The sequence below is a fragment of the Nesoenas mayeri genome (genome assembly GCF_963082525.1).
Source record: "Nesoenas mayeri genome assembly, chromosome: 3".
Classification (NCBI taxonomy): Eukaryota; Metazoa; Chordata; class Aves; order Columbiformes; family Columbidae; genus Nesoenas; species Nesoenas mayeri.
The window spans coordinates 68,060,622-68,082,259 of record NC_137544.1 but is presented as its reverse complement, the minus strand read 5'-3'; the positions used below and the strand labels follow the sequence as shown (position 1 = coordinate 68,082,259).

The following is a 21,638-nucleotide window of genomic DNA, read 5'->3' as shown; positions in this document are numbered from 1 at the left end:
TCCAGCATTTGGGCTAGCTATTCCCTTAGCAAAACTTCTTGAGGTTTTTTCCTTCATCCAAGATGGTGAGGCTGACCTTTGAGGACAAATTATGAGATCTTTATCAAACTTGCTGTTGTTATTGATTGAAAGGTTTTCCCCTGGGCCTTGGCAAGCGCATCAGGGTTATGTCCCCATTTTGGTGCAGCTGATATGTACATATAAAGGCTCTGAGTACATAGATAAATTACATTTAAGGGCCTTAACCACAAAGATTCCTTTTATAGTTTGAAGTACTGTTTAATTGTATAGCTGACTTTTTAGCATAGTACAGTCCATAAAAAAAGTAGTATCTACTTCCCTCATTTAGGAAAGTTGGTGAAAAATAATTGTGGAAATACTTGGAATAATTATTTTATGTTCTTTTTAAATTGCATTCTGCTTTCTTATAAATGACAGTATCGCTTGAGAAGAAAAATCCAATTTTACACAAGATTTCCTCATTGTCTGTTGGTAATCAGTTGGAATCCTGCTGAAGCCACAGTTGATGAATGATATAGCACACTAGTATTAGATTAATCATTTCAGATTGCAAAAGTGTGAAATGGGAGAAGTTGATGCCAAGACTCATCTATTATTGCCTTTGACGTGCAGCATCTCTAATGCCGCAGGATCTACTTGTGACTTAGACGTGGGCCGTGGTCAGTCGGGGAAGGTATTCTGGGCCTGCAAGTAATTTGGAATGACACTGGGATTTCCACTGTGTTCTGGCTCTGCTGGAAGAGTTGACCAGCAGCACATTGTCCTTCCTGTAGGTGCTTCTTGGTGCTGCTCCTTCCTGATGGTGACACATTGTCATGAAGTACATTTGAATCTGTTAACTGCAGAAACTGTGATGGAGATTCAGTCCCATTGAGTTCCTCTGAGCATGTGGAGCAAGAGCATCTCAGAGCCAGCTCATCAGTAACAAGTGTGTGGGTAACAGTCCAGCAGAACTGGCCTGTTTTATGAATTATAATGCAGTTACAGCTATAAACAACCTTTACTTCATGCTGTAATTGACTTATAAAGTGCCTGTGCACAGTGCAGTGGAAAAGACAAGCATGCTGGAGACATGAAAATAAAATCTGAATCTACTGAAGGGAGCCTGAAGTAATGGGCAGGAGAACAAACTGAAACACCGTATGACAGATCCTTGGCAATGGTGAAATGGTGACTTGTTGCACTAGCTGTAGCCTAATAGATAGCCAACCACAATGGGTACAAAAGGGTTAAACCTTAATGTGAAGAAAGACAAGTGCATACAGAGGAATGAATTATTTAGTCCACCACTCACCACAATCAAATCCAATATTATTAGCTCCCAGGGTGAATTTATGAATTTGTGAATATTGCATTGGAAGGATGGAAGCTACTGTAAGGTAGTTAGGTTACTTAAGGGAACACCAGTGCCATGATGTATTATAAAAAGTTTTAAAACCAGGCTTAGCTACTTAATATCTCTCACTTTATAAGTATCCAATATAAACATGTGTGTTGGATGTGATAGGATTTACTACTTAAACAGAGAATAACTGTGCCAGTGTGTTCTAAGCACATCACAGAGTGTGCAAAACCCTGGGCTCAGGAGGAAAAACAGCAGTTTTAAGCTTTACAGTTCCAAGATACATATACATATAATGTGAAGCTGCTCTGCAGTTAAAATCTGGCTTGCACAAATTCTGCAGCTTAAGGGGTTTTTGATATTGCATGGAGAACCTTCCAGTGCAAAACTGGGTAATTAAAGTGACACCAAAATTCTTAACCTAGCTTTATTCATGGTAGTTCCCTCAACAAATGCCAGCGTCAAGTGAACCATGTCCTTGTATCATTTATCTCCTTTATCTTGTTATGAGATAGGTGCATATCAGTAAGACTATTTGATAATGTGATGAACTTTACAAGTAAGAGATGAAAATACCGCTTTTCACAAGAACACTAGTGAGGGTCTTCCTGTCCTTTTTCTGTTCCAATCTGCATACACTCATGTAGGGTAAAAAAGAAAAAGAGTGGCTTTGTTATGCACCCCTCGCTATACCAGCAACAGTCCTATATGCTTTTATTCTTCTAAATGCCATCCTGAGATATATTATAAAAAGGGATGTCTGCAAAATATAAAGGATAACTGCTCCAATTTTGCTGGTACTAAGGTGATAAGGTGACAAGATAAAGCAAACTGCAGAGGAAAGCAAGAAAAGTGAAGAGGAGGTTGAAGAGCATGCTGTGTTAAGAAAGGGTGAAAGGAAGATGTTTGGTTAAGCAGTTACGTGTTTGGTAGGGTGCTTCCCTCTCACCTGCTTCATCTCTGAGGAGCTGGAGCTGCCATCCCTTGCACACAGCGAGTGTTGCCGAGTGATGAAATCCAGGAGTCCTGCTCATATGCTCATACCTCTGGAGGCTGCCTGACATCAGTGACCACCTGAAACTGCTGAGTAAATTGAGCATCTGCTCTTTACCAACCCATTTGTCTCTTTGAGTACATGTGCTGAATTTGAACGTTGCTGTGACTTCACATACCTGAAATACACCTGGTTCTGCACTCTCTTTGGCAGGGAATCTTGTGCAGCAGATTGCAGAAGTAGAGGTTTTGCCCAGCTGCGAGTGGCTGTTGTAGGAAGATAAATGAGGTGTAAGGTATAAAAACAGGAAAACAAAATTTGCTGACAGGATTCATCCAAAACTGAAAGCTTGTTCTTTCACCTTTTCTTCATAATTTTCCCAGGTTGCTATTGATATTATTGTAATTCCAATTTGCTATATGTATATCCATATTATTTTGTAATAGGACCTGATCTGAGACTTAACAGAGAGATTTTACTATGCTTTGGACTGAGCTCTTTTTAGATTTGCAAGGGTGCAGTATTTCTTCATAGAATAATTATTGGAAATTTTGATGTTGGCTCTTCGGATCTGTTTTGTGGGATGCATCAGGAACCATTAGCTTTGGCAGACACTTCATAGTAATGCTTTTCTTTAGTTTTAATAAGTTTGAGGACTATGTCTACAACCAGCCTCCTTTTGCTTCTTGTGCTGCCTGCTTATGTTTTCAATTTTGGTACTTAGGGATGTTGAATCATTAGAGAACAGATTTTAACTTATTCTTCCAAATGTATCAGCTGCCACACAGATGAAATGCATTGTTTGTGGTGGGGGGTGGAGGAAGTCATCCTTTTTCAATTAAATTAGTTGCTTAATGAAAATTTAACAGAAGAATCTTCTGTTTCTTCTTCTGCCTTCTTTTCAGCTCTCCACTGAAGTTGTATGGCTTTCAAACTTTGAAAACAACAAACTTCATCCTTACTGTTCTTGCAGTTTTTAGTGTATTTTCAGTGACCCACAGAGAAAATCATGCTGTCTGGTCTGCTTTAGAGTTGGTGCATTCCAAAAGCTTGTCTCTATCCCATGGCACTGCAGTCGTCCACACATGGATCTCAACATAACTGATCTGTGTGGTTTGGCTGGGGAAGAAGGAGGCTAACTAGTGATTTATTTTGTTTTCTCTCTTTTTCATCTTTCAGTCATGTTTTCTGCTGGCTTATCTCTGTGTTAGCAATTTTTCATTAAGTTACTATTTGTTTGGAATGAGATTTTGTGCAGCAGTTCCTGAAGTTAGGTTTGAAATATGTTATCTCTTAGTGGCCTTTGTGTTTGTCTTTCAATAAGCCATGGCAGGCTTGTGACAAACTTTAATTAAAAAATAGGCATCTGATGGATCTAAGAAGATATCAGAGCTAATGACTGAACTATATGATCTGTCTTCATGAAACACACAATGGAAGAATGGGTATTCTCTGGAAATGGTAGAAAATGAGCTCCAAATGAAATGCATGGTGGATAAGAAAATTCTGGAATTTGTTGGTGTAGCAGCCTGTGGCAGAAATTCTTCAGGCACAAAGATGTGCCTTCTAACATCCCATAAACAATATGCAGTATCTGGAGGAGGAGGAGAGATCCTGGAGAGAACTACTGATGACTCTCAGGTTTGTGGGTGCCTAACGAGCATCTTCCAGCATTCATGAGCCAAATGGGCCATTGTTTTGACCTAATAAGCCATTTTTTAATTTTAATAATTCTGTCTGAGTTGGACAGGAAGAAAAATTGAGAGTTTGTGAGGTGTGTGGTGTCAGCAAATGTTTCATTGCTCACAAGACCTGACCAGTTTTGTCTGTGTTGTTTGGGCTCATTCACATGAAAAAACACGGAACATTATGGGATCGGAGGTTAGTGTCTGCACAGAAAGGGGAAGCCAGGTCTGGCACCTACGTCTGGCCCCTCTCATGAATAAGGACAGGGGACAGTCGGTCACATGCAGAAGTTGTGGAAATAATAGATTGCTTTCTGGGAATGTGTATCTCTGCGATGAGTTGTTTGTCCAGGCAATTGTACCTGGGCTGTGAGATTGTTTGCAAATTGACAAAATTATACTGGATTTGGCGCAGTTAAAGTGGAATTATTTAGTCCTTTGAATGGATCCCTAAATTGTTGACACTGCAAGTAATTATCCAGTCTGATTTTTTTTTAAATGATGCAAAGGTTCACCTGGATACAAAGCCACTACTGAAGATGGAAGCTCCAGTTTTTGTCAGGCTGAGAAATGGTTCCCCTCCTGACATGGGCAGACCTGCCCACAGAGCTGCTTGAGCAGTTTTCATCCATAATGCAAATGCATTTTGGCATAAACTTGCCTTTTCTTCTCCTTGTTTTCATTTGCAATGGTTCTTGACATCTTTAACTGTGGAACAAAAAAAAAAAACCCACCTCAGTTTAAACTGACAAGTAAATTGCTATATATAACTTTCTAAAACCCTTGGAGAGAGCTGTTGTAATTATACCATGGGTTTTGCTTTTTTTTTACAGCTGTGAGTACTAATTCATATAACTCCAAAGTGAATTACATGTTTGATTTGTTTATATTACCTCTGGGCGTTGATGCAGTGCTCAGTAAAGTCACTCTAATTATTTTGTGGTTATTGTTACATGAATATCATGCCACCAGAGCGTCACCTCAGCAGTCAGTCAGTCTACATGATACATATTCTTAGTGTCAAATAAAATGTAATCCAATTAGCATTTTTGTAAACCTCCAACTGCTGTTTGCCATATTGTTTCTGCTAATATAGAGCCTTCCTTTAAAGTGCCTCCTCTGTCATCATCTCTTACGTTGTCTGAGTCTTGCTATTATGTGTATTGTGAGGGTTAAAAGTGCCTCTCTGAAAAAGTTTTGTCTCTTGTTTACTTTGCCTGATACAAACTCCAGTTTCTAGAAAAAGCATTTATTTTTCTAAGAAATTAATTAGACACTTTCTAAAATGCGGAAAGCAGATTTACAGCGTCCAAGGAGAATTGGTCACATTAAACAGATACTTGCTTTTGCACCAAAAGCCTGTGTACTGCGTGGCTTTGTGTATTGGGCACGCTCCCTGGTCCATTGAGGTGTGTGAGTGGAATGGTGACGTAAACAGATGAAACATGAGCAAACCTTCAGTAACATTTCCCTAAAGGTAACAAAACCAACAACCAGCAGTGCTGCAAGTGAAGTTTTGATTACTGTTAATGCTTGTGTTCTTCTGAAGCGAGCTTTTAGCTTAGCCTTTATCTTGAATCTTGTCTGATTTTACCTAAGTGCATTCAGATGTTTACTGAATCGAGGCATTGATATATTGGCCTCCATTAAGCTAAACAGTTGTCTGAAAATATAATAGCCCTTTATTTCAGTTTTCTCTATCTGCAGTGAGTATTTGGTTATGCTTGGGGTTTTTTTGAGGGTTGCTATGGTTATTGTCTGTGTGCTACACAGGAAGGTGGGTCCCAAAAACAAAGGTGAGAACTGGCCAAACTTGGTTTTTAGCTGGTAAAGTTGTTTGCATTTAGAATAGAGACCTTACAAAGACCTGCTTTTATTTTATTTCCTTTTTTTAAAAGACTGGTATTAATAAGATTGATCCAAAGTTACCAGGTAATTAAGCCAGGGATTTAATTAGAACTTGAATGGGTGCAGCAGAATTCCACTTGAAATGAGTGAAGTACGAGTGAAGAAAAAGTTTTGCTCCCTATGTTGCAAAATGCAACTCTGCTATGAAAATCAAAGCTGTTAATAATTATAAAGCACTTTTAAACATTTACATAGTCCTACAAAGACTTATCATTTATCACATTTCCAGGATGCTAAGTGAACACATGCTGTATGTGCTCTTGCTTATTCACTTGCACTTGTCTGCATCTACTTCATATTTCTCTTGAAGACTTTTGCATACTTGGACAGCAAAATACACAAAAAGTGTTTGACCAGAGGAGAAGTTCCTGTTCCACAAGTTACAATCTTGTGTGGAGGGCCATGGTAAATGCTGATGTTGGTTTTTGTCATGCAAAGAAATGAATCAAAAAGGGGATGATCCAGAAAACAGTTTGTGTGTTCTTGAATAGGAAAAACTTTCAATGTGGTGTCCCTGGTGGTATAATAAACAAAATGTGTTCACCTGTTAACCTTGCAGACATCACTAGCAGTTGTTTCGGGAAAGGTTCACTACAACTGTAACATAGAGATGTTACATTCCTCAACTGTGGAGTTTTCTAATCGTTGAGGCTGGGATTTTGCATTTCCTAAGAAGCAAGGCTTCTGAAGGAAAGATTGATAAGGAATAAGGGGGCTAGATTTCTTGTAGAAAACTCTGTGAAAAACATTACAAAATAGTAAGACTTAGTGTGTTTTGTGGGTGTTATCTGAGCCAAATCAGCAGATGTGATTTCCTGGAACTTGGAAAACCAAGGCTGTGAACACCAAATACCTACACCTTCCCCAGGTAATCTGGAGAATGACAGCTTCCGTGTTTATGTTGCAGTGAAGGGTATCCTAAACACTGCAGCTAGTAACAGTAGTAATGTTCTTTTGGTCTTGAAATGTAATGCTGATAGCAAAGTGCCAGTATGTTCCCATTATACATAAGGGAATCCAGGAATCCAGATTTTTTTCTTTTTCTTTCTTTCTTTTATTTTTTTTTCCTCTGTATTCCCTCCTCTCTTCCCTTTTTCCTTTTATTTTTTTTTCTTTTTTTTCCCCTTTACTTTTTCTTTTTTTGTTGTTGTTGTGGTTGGTTGGTTGGTTGGGTTTTGTTCTAGTTTTCAGTCTTATTTGAAAGTAATCTGAAGGGTTGCCCAAGGAATAATTTTTCTTCCCTGATGAAGACCTGTTACAGTGAGAAGTGCCAGAAGCCCATATGCCTCATTTGACTGCTTGTATGCTAGAAGTCCTTCTGCTGGGAGACTGTGATTGCATCAACAGCAAAAGTAACTATAAGTTGACATGCAATCACTTTGGCACATGAGCCATTCTTTGTGCTGAACACATGTCGCCTGAAACCGGGGCCCCGTGTCAGGAAATATTTTGTGTCCTTTGTCTTAAACAGAAAATTGAGTGTTCCATAAGTGAGTGCCATATATGCACCGCTGTGGGTGAAACTGCGAGCTCCTGACTCAGCCAGTGTAAAAGGCTTGAAAACATTCCTCTTGGCCTATATTATCAAATGCTGCTGCTGTATGCTATACATCAAATACCTGTCTAGTGCAACAGTGTGACTTCAGAATGCCTTTTACTGGAAGAATAGCCAGTGGGCATTGTCCAGGAACAAAACAAAGCTGGATCCATTTCACTTCAAGATAGTGAATTCCCACTTGCTTGTTCTAGTTATCCAGGGAGGAGAGCATGGCACAAGAGTTGGCATGGGCTGGAGACCCTTCCTGGTGGGCAGGTTGGATGTGGCTGTTCTGCTCTGAGGTTTAGTGAGCTTTACCTGTATAGATGTGACCAGACCGTGCCAGCTGGCATCCAGGCCACCTGTGGCCCCTGGCGTAGTTTATTCTACCAGAACATACCTAGCCGGTGGCATGATTTGTTCTCTGAGTCTTTTTGGAAGATTCTTATTTATGTTTGAAATTGAAAGAGCTGATTAATTTCAGCTCTCTACAGCTGGTTGGTTGTTGTTTTGTGGGTTATCTTCTTTTTAAACTGAAGTTTCACAATTCAAGCATTCCTCTTGCATTATGTCAACTTCACTTTGAGTTGCCAAACTGTAGTGCAAATTCACTCTTCATTCCCACTCTTCATTCTTTGTATGGGAGGTGTCACTAGAGCTGACAATTTGCATTGCAGTTACAAGCAAAAAGCTTAAGCCCTTCATCATCTTCACTAGAAAACATCAGTTGTTTAGTGTTTCTGGAGTAGCTACCGATCTGCATTGTTACCTTAAGCTGGATCATGAGGGGGAAATCTCAGCGTGCCATCTCCTGAGCCATGTGTTTCTATTCTGAAGAGCTTGTAGCTTGCTGTTGGAAGTGAATTCTCCTGACCTGGGTAGTGTCCTAGGAATTCTCCTTTATGTATCTGTTGGTTTACAGTCAAAATATTCTGTGATTCAAAGGTACACAGAAACAAAAATACCAATATTCTGACTCTATTTTTTTTAATTTTTATTTAGGTACTTCCTTTCCCCAGCCAGGTGGTCTACAACAGAGTTGGAAAGTGTGGGAGTCGAACTGTGGTTTTGCTTTTGAGAATTTTATCAGAGAAACATGGATTCAACCTGGTTACGTCTGACATCCATAACAAAACAAGACTGACCAAAAATGAACAGGCAAGTGTCATCTTAGATCCTGTTTTCTTATTATGTTTGTGAAACTGAGAAACAAGGGCCTGTGCTAGCAGAAATCACATTGAAAAGGTGTACTGCTACTTTGACCTGAGTAATCAGCCAGAATTCATCATCCTCTAAGTGGCTTCAGTTAATATGAGAAATGGATGGTAGAGCCAAGAACAACATCATGTGGAACTAGCCAGAAAAACTACCTTCCAGTGAGCCAGCTCTTGAATTTAGTCAGCAAAGCAGTTAGTCCAGCAGAGAGGCAAGCATGGTTAGTACAAGTGAAGGTAGGTGCTAACAGTTTTTGGGACCTGTATTAATGTATCTACAGAGCACAGCCATTTATCATATAAGCAGGCCAGCTTATTCAGACCTGGCTTGGATCTCTTTAAGCAGAGCAGGAGTAAGTAATAGCTAACGGGTTGGGGCTTTTTTCTCACTTTCTTAATTCACTTCTAGTAACCACATGCTTCAGAAACTTGTTTCCCAGGGCCACATTAACTCATGTTGCTATAATCTGACATGTCCTTGATCCTATCTCAGCCTCTTGCTCATCTGCCTTTTTCATGTTATTGCACAACCCTTGCTAAATCAAGTAAAAATACCACATGAAAAGGGACACCCTTTTTCATGTTCCCTTAAAGCTGTAGAAGGCTTTGCTTTTGCAGCTTTCATTCCACAAAAGATCCTGTTTCCAAATTCCTTTGTATTTAGAGTAAGCATGTGCCCTCTGTGAGTATCACTGCCATCAGTGGGTATTGGTGCAAGTAATATAAAAAACCTCAGACTCCAAAGTGTACATATATAGTCAGAGGCCATAGACTTGACTTGCACACATTGCCCACAACCGCTATTTTGATCTGCTGATCAGGTAAATGTCTCAATAACTGCCTGCGTCACTCCTAGGAATAGCAGTCTTAAAACCACAAAAGGATGTCTGCGATGAGGAAAATACAGACGTGGGCTTGCCAGTGGCATTGTGCTGTGATTGGGGGTGATTTATTTGTAGACTGTTTATGAGCATAAGATTGTTATGTTAGATACAGCGGTTCATGGAAATCTGGGAGCATGTATTGCTCCTGGAGGTCCAACCTTCATCCTTTCCAAGGTGGCCACGAGGGTGCTGCCAGCAGCGGGCTCACCTAACCCTACCCAGCACTTGAATTCAGCCCAAGGCAGGAACCAGCTGGCCAGGGCTGTCACACCAGCCCAAAGGCTTCTGTGCACAGCTAGGTGTGACACCCTAGCGAAAGGCTGTGGAGGAGGCCAGTGTGTCCCCCGCTGCCCCTGTCTGTGGCTGAGAGAAGGGACAGAGCCCTGGGCTACAGCTACTGCAGCGTCCCTCTGTGTATCCCACCAGCAGCACCACAGAGCCTGGGGAGTTCACAAAAAGTTCCCATTGAGTCTGGGTCAAACTATAATGTGCTACAGAGTCTACCTGGATACTTTTCCTGCTTAACTGTTGGATATGAGATAGAGGATTTCTGTGGGTATACCTACTTTTGTGTTTTGGGTTGTTTGGGTTTTGTTTTGACTATGTCCTCCATTGAGTTTCATTGCTGATGGGGAGACACATCATAAAACGAAAAAACCTTTCAGGCGTTAATAATTACTGGCTCTTACCCTCATCATCCGCTTTGTTTCAGTTCTGTTCTGCCTTTCTCAGCTAGGCAGATTGTCCTTTGTTAAACATGATACAAGATCACATCTCAGTAGTCCTCTGTGCTTTTGTACAGCATCTTAAGATGCTCCTCCAGAGAGGCCCAGACTTGTTTTTCATGCAATGAGTAAACTGACAAAGGATAAATATCTGCATTACTTTTTGTACTCCAGAAACTGTTAGGTTACTGGACAGCAAATGTACTGGAACACAGATGGTGCTGGAAGTATTGCTATAGAGCTGATGTTTTACTCTATAGATTGCCCTGCTATAACTTGAGTCTCTTTAATTTATGACTTATTGCCATAGCTACAATAGGTTCATGATTTAATGAGTACTTTTACTGAAAAGTGCCTTTAATCACCAGGAAACATGCCTGGAAACAGTTACTGTTCTGTCATTCAGGGTATTTTTAGTTGTCTTCTCGTTTTTTATGATCAGAATACGAAAAAATTCTTTCTCTCACCTTTGATGCAGTGTACACAAGAGGAAGTTAAGAGAATGAATGGCCTCAGGCTCCAGGTACTGAACAAGAGAAAAGAGAGCTGGGCTGGGCTGTATGTTCCCAGTGTGAGCATGGGCTTCTCACTCTTGATGATATATCTCTCTTCCTTCCATCACTTGTCTGTCCTGTGTTTGGTTAAAGCCCTGATCAAGCCAAGACTTTTCTGTAAATATTTAGCTTATGCAGTCTGCTGTTGTTAAATAAATTTAAGCACGTAGGTGTTCTTAATGACTGCAGAGATTGCACATAACTAGAATCCTCCTTTTCCAGTCTCCTTCCTACTAAGAAATTTTCCTGAGTTCTGTGTGCCTGCAAGCAATTAGAAGTGCAGCATTTTGAACATCCTATGGGCATAAGGGAGTGAGTTCTGGAAAGAAATGGATTAATTTGTGCCTTACTGTTTGCTGTAATATTTCTGAGTAAATTAAATACAGAAAATAATATGTAGTATTCATGTATACAAAGTCAGTCTAGTTGATGGTGGCTTTAAAATGGCACATTAACTACTGCAAAATTACTTCTTCCTCACCCCTGGCTTCTTCCTCCACCCCCATTTTTCTGCATTTGGAGTAGTAAGAATGAGTATGCTTATAGGTATACAAATACCAGTCACATATGGGAGTGACTGATAGTTTATCCTCATATTGTTTCCTTCCAGCACTAATCCTTATGGCTGCGCAGCCAGCTTTATATATAATTCCACTTTAACACACTAAAAATCCATCACTAATTTTTCTTAAATGCTTTAAAAGAGACAAGATTGGTCTTAGCAGCTTGGGGAGCTGAAGTAATTCTTGAAACCATTCCAAATTTTTGAGAGCTGAAAATGAAGACCTAGTCTCATTCCTGTGAGTTGTTTATGGAAATGAATACCGAGATGAAAGTGATATACAAAATACCTGTAGATACTTGTGGCTCCTGGACCCTACATGCCTTCAGTAGAGACTGAAAACAGTATAAAATGGTAAAGAACTTACAAGAAAGACAGAGACTTTATTTTTTTGTCCTGCTTGTATCAGTGTTAGTGGAGACCATATTGTCATCCAGCTGACCTCACCAGAAAATCCCAGTTGCCTCACCATTTTTATATATTTTGACCTCAAATTCTCCCAGTGAAACATAGCAGCTTAAAAAAACTAGTAATGTTTTGGCTGTTGTCTGGGTGAGATTATTATCTGAATGTTCCTTTTTTTCCCAGCAGAATTTACCTATTGCAAATCTCGAACCAAACAGAACTGCTCTGAGCAGTCGGTGTTGGGGGCTGGCCGATTCCAGAAGAGGGAAAGAAGGGAAGCTGAGTTTTTGTGCAGGGACGATGCCATGGCTGGAGCAAAGCCATCTCTCCACGTTTCTCCCCTTTTGGGGACGGCCTTATGTCTCTCAGTGTCTCTCAGAATCATTTCACTGTGCCATCTGCTGGGTTGTTATTTGCAATGCAGCAATGGCTGAGTACAAATACACAGATTTTGCCTAGCCATTATGGTTTCTTCAGTATGGCCAACCGAGATCCCACAGTGGTGGGGTGGGACAGCAGACAAGGAAGAATCGTTCCTCTTGGAGTATTGCCTCTTGGTGCTCTTGCTCAGGTGGACTTTACAATTCAAAACCAGCTTGTGTTTTACAGGATTTTTCTGTGGATCTGGTCTTCTTTAAAGGTCCTGTTTGAAAGTCAGTGCAGAAAATGGATTTTAGAGAAAAATTTAGAATAAAGGCTTAAGCAAGGAGCCACAGTGACAAAAAGATTTACACTAGGGGGCAAATCAGCATTTAGGCTAAAAGCTCTGTTCCTTACAATGAATTGCTGTTTGAGGGAGAGGGGGTGGAATGACATCAAATGTGTGTTGACTGCGCCACAGAGGTCTTTGCTACTGCTTGCTGTGGTTTATCATCTCTGCAGACTCCTGCTGTGCAGTGTACGTGCTCCCCTTTCCTCAGGAAGCGCAGGGCGCCCCATGATTGTGGTTCACTTGTGCGTGGTGGGCGAGCTAAGGTGGCTGGGCTGTGCCCTGGGCTGCGCTGGTGGGTGCGGGCTGAGGCTGCCACCCCCTGCCTCCCCCATATGCTCTTGTGTCCTGGCACTCCCCTCTCCTGGGATCCTGGTTTAGCAGCATTAACTCTCTAGTGCAATGTAATTAATTTCAAAAGCAAATTGCTGTTTTTTTCAGTACTGTTTCACACAAATGGCCTAATACCAACACGAGACATCCAGGCAGCAGCGAAAAAGAGGAATGGTTCCTTGTGTCCTCTTATCCTAGTGGACATGAGCTCCTTTTAGTCTTCCTCTGGATATTTTTACAGATTCTCCCTCCAAACATGGGTGTATTCTGGTTCATATCTCTCTCTTTCATCCCTCATTCCATCCAAAGGTGCTTGCTTTCCTCAGCTCTCACCCTTAGCTCACTCTTCCTCTCTGTTAGTCCTCTACACTAGTCACCTTGTAAAAAAACAAACCAAAAACAAAGGAAAAACCATACAAAACAACAACAAGAGAAGAGACCTTACTCTTCTGGGAGACACTGGAAGATTTCTCTTTGGGGCTTTTTTTTTTCTTTCCTTTAATATCATCTTAAAAGGAGGGGCAGATCACTAGGTTTTTCTGAACTATGTGTTTGGCTTGTTAGGCTGAAATCAGTTCAGCACAGTGGGATCAGAAAGAGAGACCCATGGGAAGTATGGCCACAATTTGCATGTGGCCATGAGCCATTACAGTTATTTATTTTTCCCTCCTGACATCTGTGTGTTGTTTCTGTTGAGCCTTACTTACCCTTTTGGCAGGGTTTTAAAAAGAATGTTTTTTTTCTTGTTTGTTCATATGCACATTGTAGCTTTATCCACATCTGCTTACAAGTCCAGTTGATCATTAAGTGTCTAAATATGAAGGTACTTTAAGTCAAAACAGAATTCTTTGTCTGCTTTGGACTAAACTAATATCATAGCTCAAGTGGTTGAGTTTGGTAGCAAGAGATTAAAAAAAAAAATACAGGAGCCAGATGCTGTCCTGCTCTCCATGCATCTTTCCAGGCTCCCTTTGCCCCCGAGGCAGAAGGCCCTGTGCCAGTCCAGCAGCAGCTTGACACAAGCCTGACACTGACAGCAGGTGAAGTGCAATGGGAAACATGGTGTCGGTATGATGTAAATCTTCCTGGTGTCAGCCATTCAATCATAGAATCATGGAATAGTTTGGGTTGGAAGGGATTTTTGAAGCTCATCTCGTCCAACCCCCCTGCAATGACCAGGGACATCTTCAACTAGATCAGGTTTCTCAGAGCCTCATCCAAGCTGGCCTTGGATGTCTCCAGGGATGGGGCATCTGCCACCTCTCTGGGCAACCTGTTCAGCCCCAGGGTGAGCTGAGGGGCAAGGGAGGCTTCTGTGGTACTTCCTAACACACATGCCCACCCACACATTTATCTAGCAGTATTATATTAAAGCTTCCTGTCTTTTTAAACTCATTTGGCTTACTTTGTGTGGGTAGGTTATCTTTATATATCCACATTCATACTCTTAGGATACTTTTTCATTTTGTCCAAGATGGAATTACAGTGATGACCATAGTGGCATGAATAGAGTTTTTATCTCACATCAACACCTTCTTTCTGCCATCTTCCTTCCTTTCTTGATGCAGACCTTTTTTTTTGGGGGGGGGGGTTAAATCACACATCATCTTTCCATCTTTCTGTTTTCTCTTGTTTCTCTTTTCCTTTCATACTGTCTTTCTTTTGGTAGTCTCTTCTTACATTCCATTTCCTCGGGTTTACAGCCTTTCTTAGACCTAATATACCTTGATATACATAGTCTATACCTAGTATAGCTTGAGGTACTCAAACTAGTTAGACAGGAAAAGCCTCATCCTGAGAAAATGGACAAACTGAACTGTTTGCTTCCGTGCTCATCTTATATGTATGTGTACAAAATTGTTGAAGGCAGAGCGAAAGTAGGGAAAAGCATGTGTGCACTTTTTTATTTGGTTCTTGAAATTAAATGGTGGTAGCTTGTGAAGTCTGAAAGAAGACAGCAGGTTATGTATCCCAGGAAAAATGGTGAATGAAAGATGAATGAGAAACAGTAAAACCTGACACACAGTGTAAAAACCATGGCAAAACATCAATATAACAAAACTGGGAAATAGAAGGAGGAAAAAAAAAAAAGACAATTGATGTCACTTAAATGTAGTTTAATATTGGTTATGGCAGGGACATGCTACCATGGTCTTCAAGCTTTTAGTGCAGTAACTCATCACATGCCAGTCATTTTATCTTCACCATGTAACAGGCTGGGCCCCATGTTTTTCCTTATTTTGTCTATGTCAGCTCTAGCACTCAAGCTTTTGGAAATTTTTTTTAAATTAATGTCTCATTAATAGTGTTTAAGTTTAGTACATGAATTGATATGACTCAAACAAGAATATTTGATTCACCTTCTCTTATCTCTTTTTTTTTTTTTCCAGTCATGAATGTGTGTTACTTTCTGTCTTACTTTATACTACTCAGTTTATAAAATCAGTAAACCTATCATTTAAAATGCATTTGTGTTCAGTGTCTATATTATAGGCTGCATTTAAGCCTGGAACAGGAAATCAGAAGAGAAATCTTAGGAAGTTAATAGTAAGGAAGCAAAATTATCTGAAACATCTCAACTCTCTAGCATGATCCTCCTGTAGCCACTTTCAGCTTTCTCTAGATCAGGGGCATCAAACTCATTTTCACCAGGGGCCACATTAGCCTCACGATTGTCTTCAAAGGGCCAAAAGCAATATTAGGACTGTACGGATGTAACTACTCCTACATTTAAACAGTCCTATAATTGCATTCTGCCCTCTGAAGGCAACCACGAGGCTGATGTGGCCCCCGATGACAGTGAGTTTGACACCCCGATGTAGGTCATAGCTACAGCTCAGCTTACACAACATAGACATTCATATCCATGGTGTGCAGTCTTCAGTATATGCTGTTTACATTATTCCACTGTAGTGATCTGAAATTAAATCATTTATTAAAAACAAGAAAAAATTGGGTGAATGTGCCTGAACTAGAACATGGCATCATCTTCCTAAGATTGCCCATTTAATTTGTAGTCTGAATTTGCTGTAATAGTAAAAGAAATGGAGGTACTGATTCCTGTATTTAAACAGCCTAGTCAATCAGTGCTTTGGCAATGTTGGCCATTTTTATTGTTACATGGTCATTGGCTCAGATCCCATTTTCTTTTACAATTTCAGGCATTTTGCATTTTGGCATTCTGATGTATAGAGCCAGTGTCTTCAGAGGGCAGCTGCCACTTGCAAAGCTCTGGTGCAGATTTAGTTTATGCCTTTCTTTAAATTGATATCCACTTTTGGAAGTTAACAAGCTCCATGATAGCAGGATGGTGTCTGCAGCTTGACCTTTCTTGGTTAGACATGAAGTAGTAGTCATGCTGTCTTGATGACAGTGCTTGGGAGGGATAGTGGGGAAGGAGTCCCGGAGTAATTCAGAGTTGAGAACTACGTCATCATATGTTGTTTGAGAGTTATATATGTCTTAAAATGCACATTGACATAACATGGAAAATTTGATTTGTTAATTTTTTTTAGATGGAATTGATTAAAAACATAAGCACTGCTGAGCAGCCCTATTTATTCACTAGACATGTTCATTTCCTCAACTTCTCAAGGTAAGGCATTTTTTCAGTTAAAAGTCTTTTTCATTGATTTCTATTAATTGTAATGCATAGAACATTTTCCCTTCTTCTTGGCATATGAGCAGTACAATGTACTTGCCCCCCTCCCTTTCCTTCTGGCACTGAAAGTCACATTCCGAAGCTGGAGTTTTTTTCCTGTGCTCTCTTTGCTACAGAATGGTTATGTGCAGTATGTTTGGGAAAAGCCAGGATGCTTTTGCATGTCTTTGCCTCCAAGATGATCTTGGTTTACGATGTTTCCAGCCAACACACATGAGATGATAACTTGGGTCTTTAAACTGTGCACTCATGTTTTAACAGTGGCAGCACACTGTTGTGAATGTTTCATCTCTGCATAGCCTAATACGAGACTGAAAACTCCACTGAGTTCATTAATTTTGTACCTGCAATGACTCTTCACCAATTTAACCAATTTAATTTTGTTCTGACAAAACAGTCCCCCTTCCACAGGATGCAGAAGTATTTATAAGCCACACAAACAGATTATGCTCTGTGTCATGGGAGTGCAGTCCCTTCTGGCAGCTATTTAAAACTATGCAGCAAGACTCTAGAGACATTTATAGCACAGAATGTGAAGAAAATTGAATTTGGATGAAACTTCTGAGGAATTTTTGGAAGGACACAAATGAGTGATGCCAGATAGCATTTAGCCAGGACACAGAGGTTAAAGCTGACTGCAGATGGTTATTGCCCAGGCTGTAAATTTAATTAGGAAATTATATTCAGGAACTATGCCATCTGTGCCACTAGGTTGGACTCCTCACGTTTAGATTAAAAAAAATCTGTAGAAGTGTGAATTTTCTGCAGATCCTTGCAAGAGCTTGCCTAACTTCCCAGCATTTTGTTTACGTGGTAATGTCAGTGCATGTCCTTTGAATGTACGGCTTCAGACACGGGCAGAGAATGTAGTAAAAAATGAAAATATGTGAGGGGCTGTTGTTTTGGTTTTTTTAGAAAATAAAATATTTGGAGCAATTGGAAATTCACTTGATATATAACTTAACTATGGACATGATTTTGTTACATGACAACAAAAAGAGCTGAACAAAATTTTGATCTTCCATGTTCTCTGTTCTGATTCCATAACAGTTTAATTTCTAATGTATTGTCTTTAAAGAATATTGGGATGGGACTTCACATATTTGGTAAATGATCTCTTCTCTCAACTGAAATGCAAGATCAAACAGCTAGCCACACCTGAGTGTCAAAGGAATGTTTCTTGATTAAACTGATTTTTCAGAGATGGTACACAACATTAGGTACATGACAAAAAGTTGAATATCGTTACTACTTGCTCCTCCCAAGATTCAATTTTTTTTTTTTTTCTATATGGTACCTCCTTGCCACATAGGTAACATGTTTTTTTCTGTAGTGTATCCAGGAGATGAAACCTCTACGTTTTTCTTCCAATACAAATTTGTGAAAATATATAAAAATTATATGAGATGTATAAAAGTATTTGCAGCTTCCTTTTTGGCTGTTCCTTGCAAATGTGAAAACTTTTATTAGGAGGATACTTGCTTTAGCTGTATAAAGGTGAAAAGGCTGAGTCTTTTAAATGAGATGTCATTGAAGTGCATCAACATTGCTCACTATTGGTTTGGCATTTCCAAGTGTTTCTGATAAACTAAACATTTATAAGACTTTTAGTCTATAGTTTCAAAATTTATTGGCAGTGTTACATCTAACAGTGAAGTAACATGTTGAATATTTTCTTTCTTCCTTAATTCTAGGGTGATGTTTTTTTAAAAACTGTATTTCATTGGGGAGTGATTTTGCATAACTTTCATAAATATGATTTAAATACATTATAAATATTACAGTGTTGTGAAAGTGGCTTAGTTTTGCTTGATTTTATTTTTTTTGAAACTTTTCCTTTATATATCATCTCTAGTGGACAGCTGAACTCAAATCAGCTATGAAATACGATTCTTCCCATTTGCCCCAGCTTTTCTGCCAGCTCAACGCAGAAGCCATGCAATACCCTAGAAAATAAAAGAATGAGGGTCAAAGTATGGATGTGGTGTTTTCTAGCTGACAACTGAAGACCTCAGGCAGCAGCTTGCTATGAGCAGGCAGTGCAGTAGGAGACAACAGAGTCCTGACTGCAGGCTTAGGGCAGCTTCAGATCCCTGAAAGGCTCAGAGTTCAGCCTGAAGAACCCCACTTTGGTGAAACCCCTTGCTCCTTCCCAAGGGAAGAGATGAGGCTTTTAACATAACATTGTAGCAGAGCTGTTACTGAAAACTGTGAATTTTTACAGGGACAGCCATCCTGGGGACTAAGGCAGTGAACAAACTCACTTCTCTTGTTTGGTATTTTTCACCTTTGAAACCAAGTTTTGTTTGTGGGAAGGCATAAGGAATGCTTTATTCTCCTTCGTTCCTTGCTACTCTTTTGGTTAAGCTTGAAGGTTACTGTTTGGATAGAAACAATCTCTTCCAGTTGTCTTGCACTTCTCTGGTTGAGTGCTTTCAAGATCTGTAGGAATTACGTTAAGCCATTTGGAGCGTATCACCAAGGTATTGGAGAAGCAGAGAAAATGTAAGCGGAATCGTGCAAAACAGGAGTCTGCTTTGCTTTTGCTTGTAGGTGCTTCTCAGCTTCCCAAACAGCAGTAAGAAAAATAAACTTGACTTTTATTTAACATCACTGATGTGAACAGCAGCAATGACAGATCACTTGGATTTCCCCCATTTGCACGCTGCACCTGCTTATAAACCTGTCAGCACTTAAAGCACTCTGATTATTCAGAAAAGCATCATGGCATTTACTCATGTTTCCAACTGAAAAAAAAATACTATATTGTGTTTCCAGAAAAAAATCTCTAGTGTAAGTGAGCTAAGCCTTCCGTGATCAGTTTGAGCACATGCCTGTTTCTGAGGCACCAGTCGCTTTGCTGAACAAAGTTCTAAAAACATGAAAATCTCATCCTGACCTGAATGCTTGCCAGGGACATTTTCCCCTTGTTTTTGAACAATGTTTTAAGAGAGCCTGCTGGTTCAGCTGAGTGAATGAATCCTCATTTATTCTCCTACATCTTTGGATTGAGAAAAGATAGCACTGAACTAAAAGACAAAGTAGTGCAAAGAGGCAGACAAAAAGGCAAGTCCTGAAAGGACTCATTAGAGCAAATCTTACGTGAATTTTTACAGACATAAATCTAATTAGTTACAGCTTCAAACAGAAGATGGAAAACTAAGGTTCTTGTTCTTCTTTGATGTGAGTGAATTTCTACATAGTGCTTGTCATCACAGGAAAAGCTTTTATTCGCAGTGGTTTGCAGCTTCTGTTCCCACTATCTCCAGTGCAGCTAGGGCTGGCTTTAGGAGACAACCCAGTACCTCAGAAGGGTGACTGCTCCATCCAGTCCATTTTGGGACCCTTTCTTTTGGGGAAGGTGGTTCTGTTTATTGAATTCTGTTACTTGTGAATCCTGGGCAAGGCTTTTCATTACAGCTCTGTGGTCACCATCTTGCTCGTTTCATCCTAAATGCTAGACTGACCTCTCCATACCTGGCTTTATTGTAATGACCCTACTTGGAAATGTTCTTACATGCAGAGGCAAACGTTTAGGTGCTTTTTGGTTTCATACTGGCTGTTGCTACTGGGGCTAGCACAGCATGGGGTTTTCTTGCTCTTGATGGGAAAAAAGAGTATACTTCTCAGAAGTCTTCTGTGAAAGCATCCAGTCTGCGTTTGAAGGCATGGAGTTACACCAGCTTTGCCACTCCTTGGGCACTTGCTTCCAGTTGTCTGTCAGCTTTACTGTCGAATTATTGTTGCTAATTTCTAATGTGAATTTCTCTGGCTTTTGCTCCTTATTAACTGAAATGACATTTTTGTTCCCTGGTGTTTCTCCCCATGCAACTGTCTTCCACTACTGCCTCCAAACACCTTTCACTATTCCTTTTGATCACAGGTATTCTCAAACCTCTTGCCACAGGTGTTTTCCTCATCCATTTAATAATTCAATGACTCTTTTCCCAAATTTGTCCAGTAGTTCCGTAGAATTTAATAACTACATCAATGATCTGGATGAGGTGATTGAGTGCACTCTTAGTAAGCTTGAAGATGACACCAAGTTGGGGGGGGAGTGTTGATCTACTGGAGGGTAGAGGGACCATACAGAGGGATCTGGACTGTGTGGATCATTGGGCTGAGGCCAATTGTATGAGGTTCAACAAGGCCAAGTACCGGGTCCTGCGCTTGGGTCACAACAACCCCAGGCAGCGCTACAGGCTCAGGGAAGAGTGGCTGGAAAGCTGCCTGGTGGAAAAGGACCTTGGGGGTGTGGGTCAGCAGCCGGCTGAACATGAGCCAGCAGTGTGCCCAGGTGGCCAAAAAGGCCAACAGCATTCTGGCTTGTATCAGGAACAGTGTGACCAGCAGGAATAGAGAAGTGATTGTGTCACTGTACTCAGCACTGGTGAGGCCCCACCTTGAATCCTGTGTTCGGTTTTGGGCCCCTCATCATAGGAAGGACATGGAAATACTACAGAGTGTGCAGAGTGGTGCGACGAAGCTGGTGAGGGGCGTGGAGCACAAGTCTGATGAGGAGCAGCTGAGGGAAGTGGGGCTGTTTAGCCTGGAGAAAATGAGGCTGAAGGGAGACCTGATCGCTGTCTACAACTACCTCAAAGGAGGCTGAAGCATGGAGGGTGTTGGTCTCTTCTCCCAGGTAACAAGTGATAGGATGAGAGGAAATGGCCTCAAATTGTGCCAGGGAGGCTTAGGTTGGATATTAGGAAAAAATTATTCACAGAAGGGTTGTCAGGCATTGGAGCAGGTGCCCAGGGAAGTGGTGGAGTCACCATCCCTGGAGGGGTTTAAAAGGCATTTAGACAAGGTTTTTTTGGGCATGGTTTAATGCTAGAGTTAGGTTATGGTTGGAGTCAGTGATCTCAAGGGTGTCTTCCAACCAAAGTGATTCTATGGCTTTGTTAAGTATAAGGATCAAAACTGTACTCTGGATCTGCATCAGCTTCACTAATGCTGTATATGATAGACCAAAAAACCAAACAAAACAGAAACAAACAAAAAAAACACCATTGCAGTCCTCATACTTACACCTTCTAAAACTACAGTTATGCCAGAGTGATCTGGGCTTTCGGGGCAAGTTGTTTTTCCAGTGTGTTTCCTC

The 21,638-nt window shown here is 40.5% G+C and overlaps 1 protein-coding gene across 1 annotated transcript in view; it reads left to right on the top strand.

Moving 5' to 3' along the window:
• Positions 1 to 21,638, top strand: part of UST (uronyl 2-sulfotransferase) — a gene marked incomplete at both ends in the record, with an annotated part of 164,212 nt that overhangs the window by 69,390 nt on the left and 73,184 nt on the right. The window contains 2 exons of the mRNA XM_080341719.1: positions 8,490 to 8,645; positions 16,389 to 16,468. Of these exons, the coding sequence (XP_080197845.1) occupies positions 8,490 to 8,645; positions 16,389 to 16,468 (236 nt within the window). The remainder of the gene's footprint in view (positions 1 to 8,489; positions 8,646 to 16,388; positions 16,469 to 21,638) is intronic.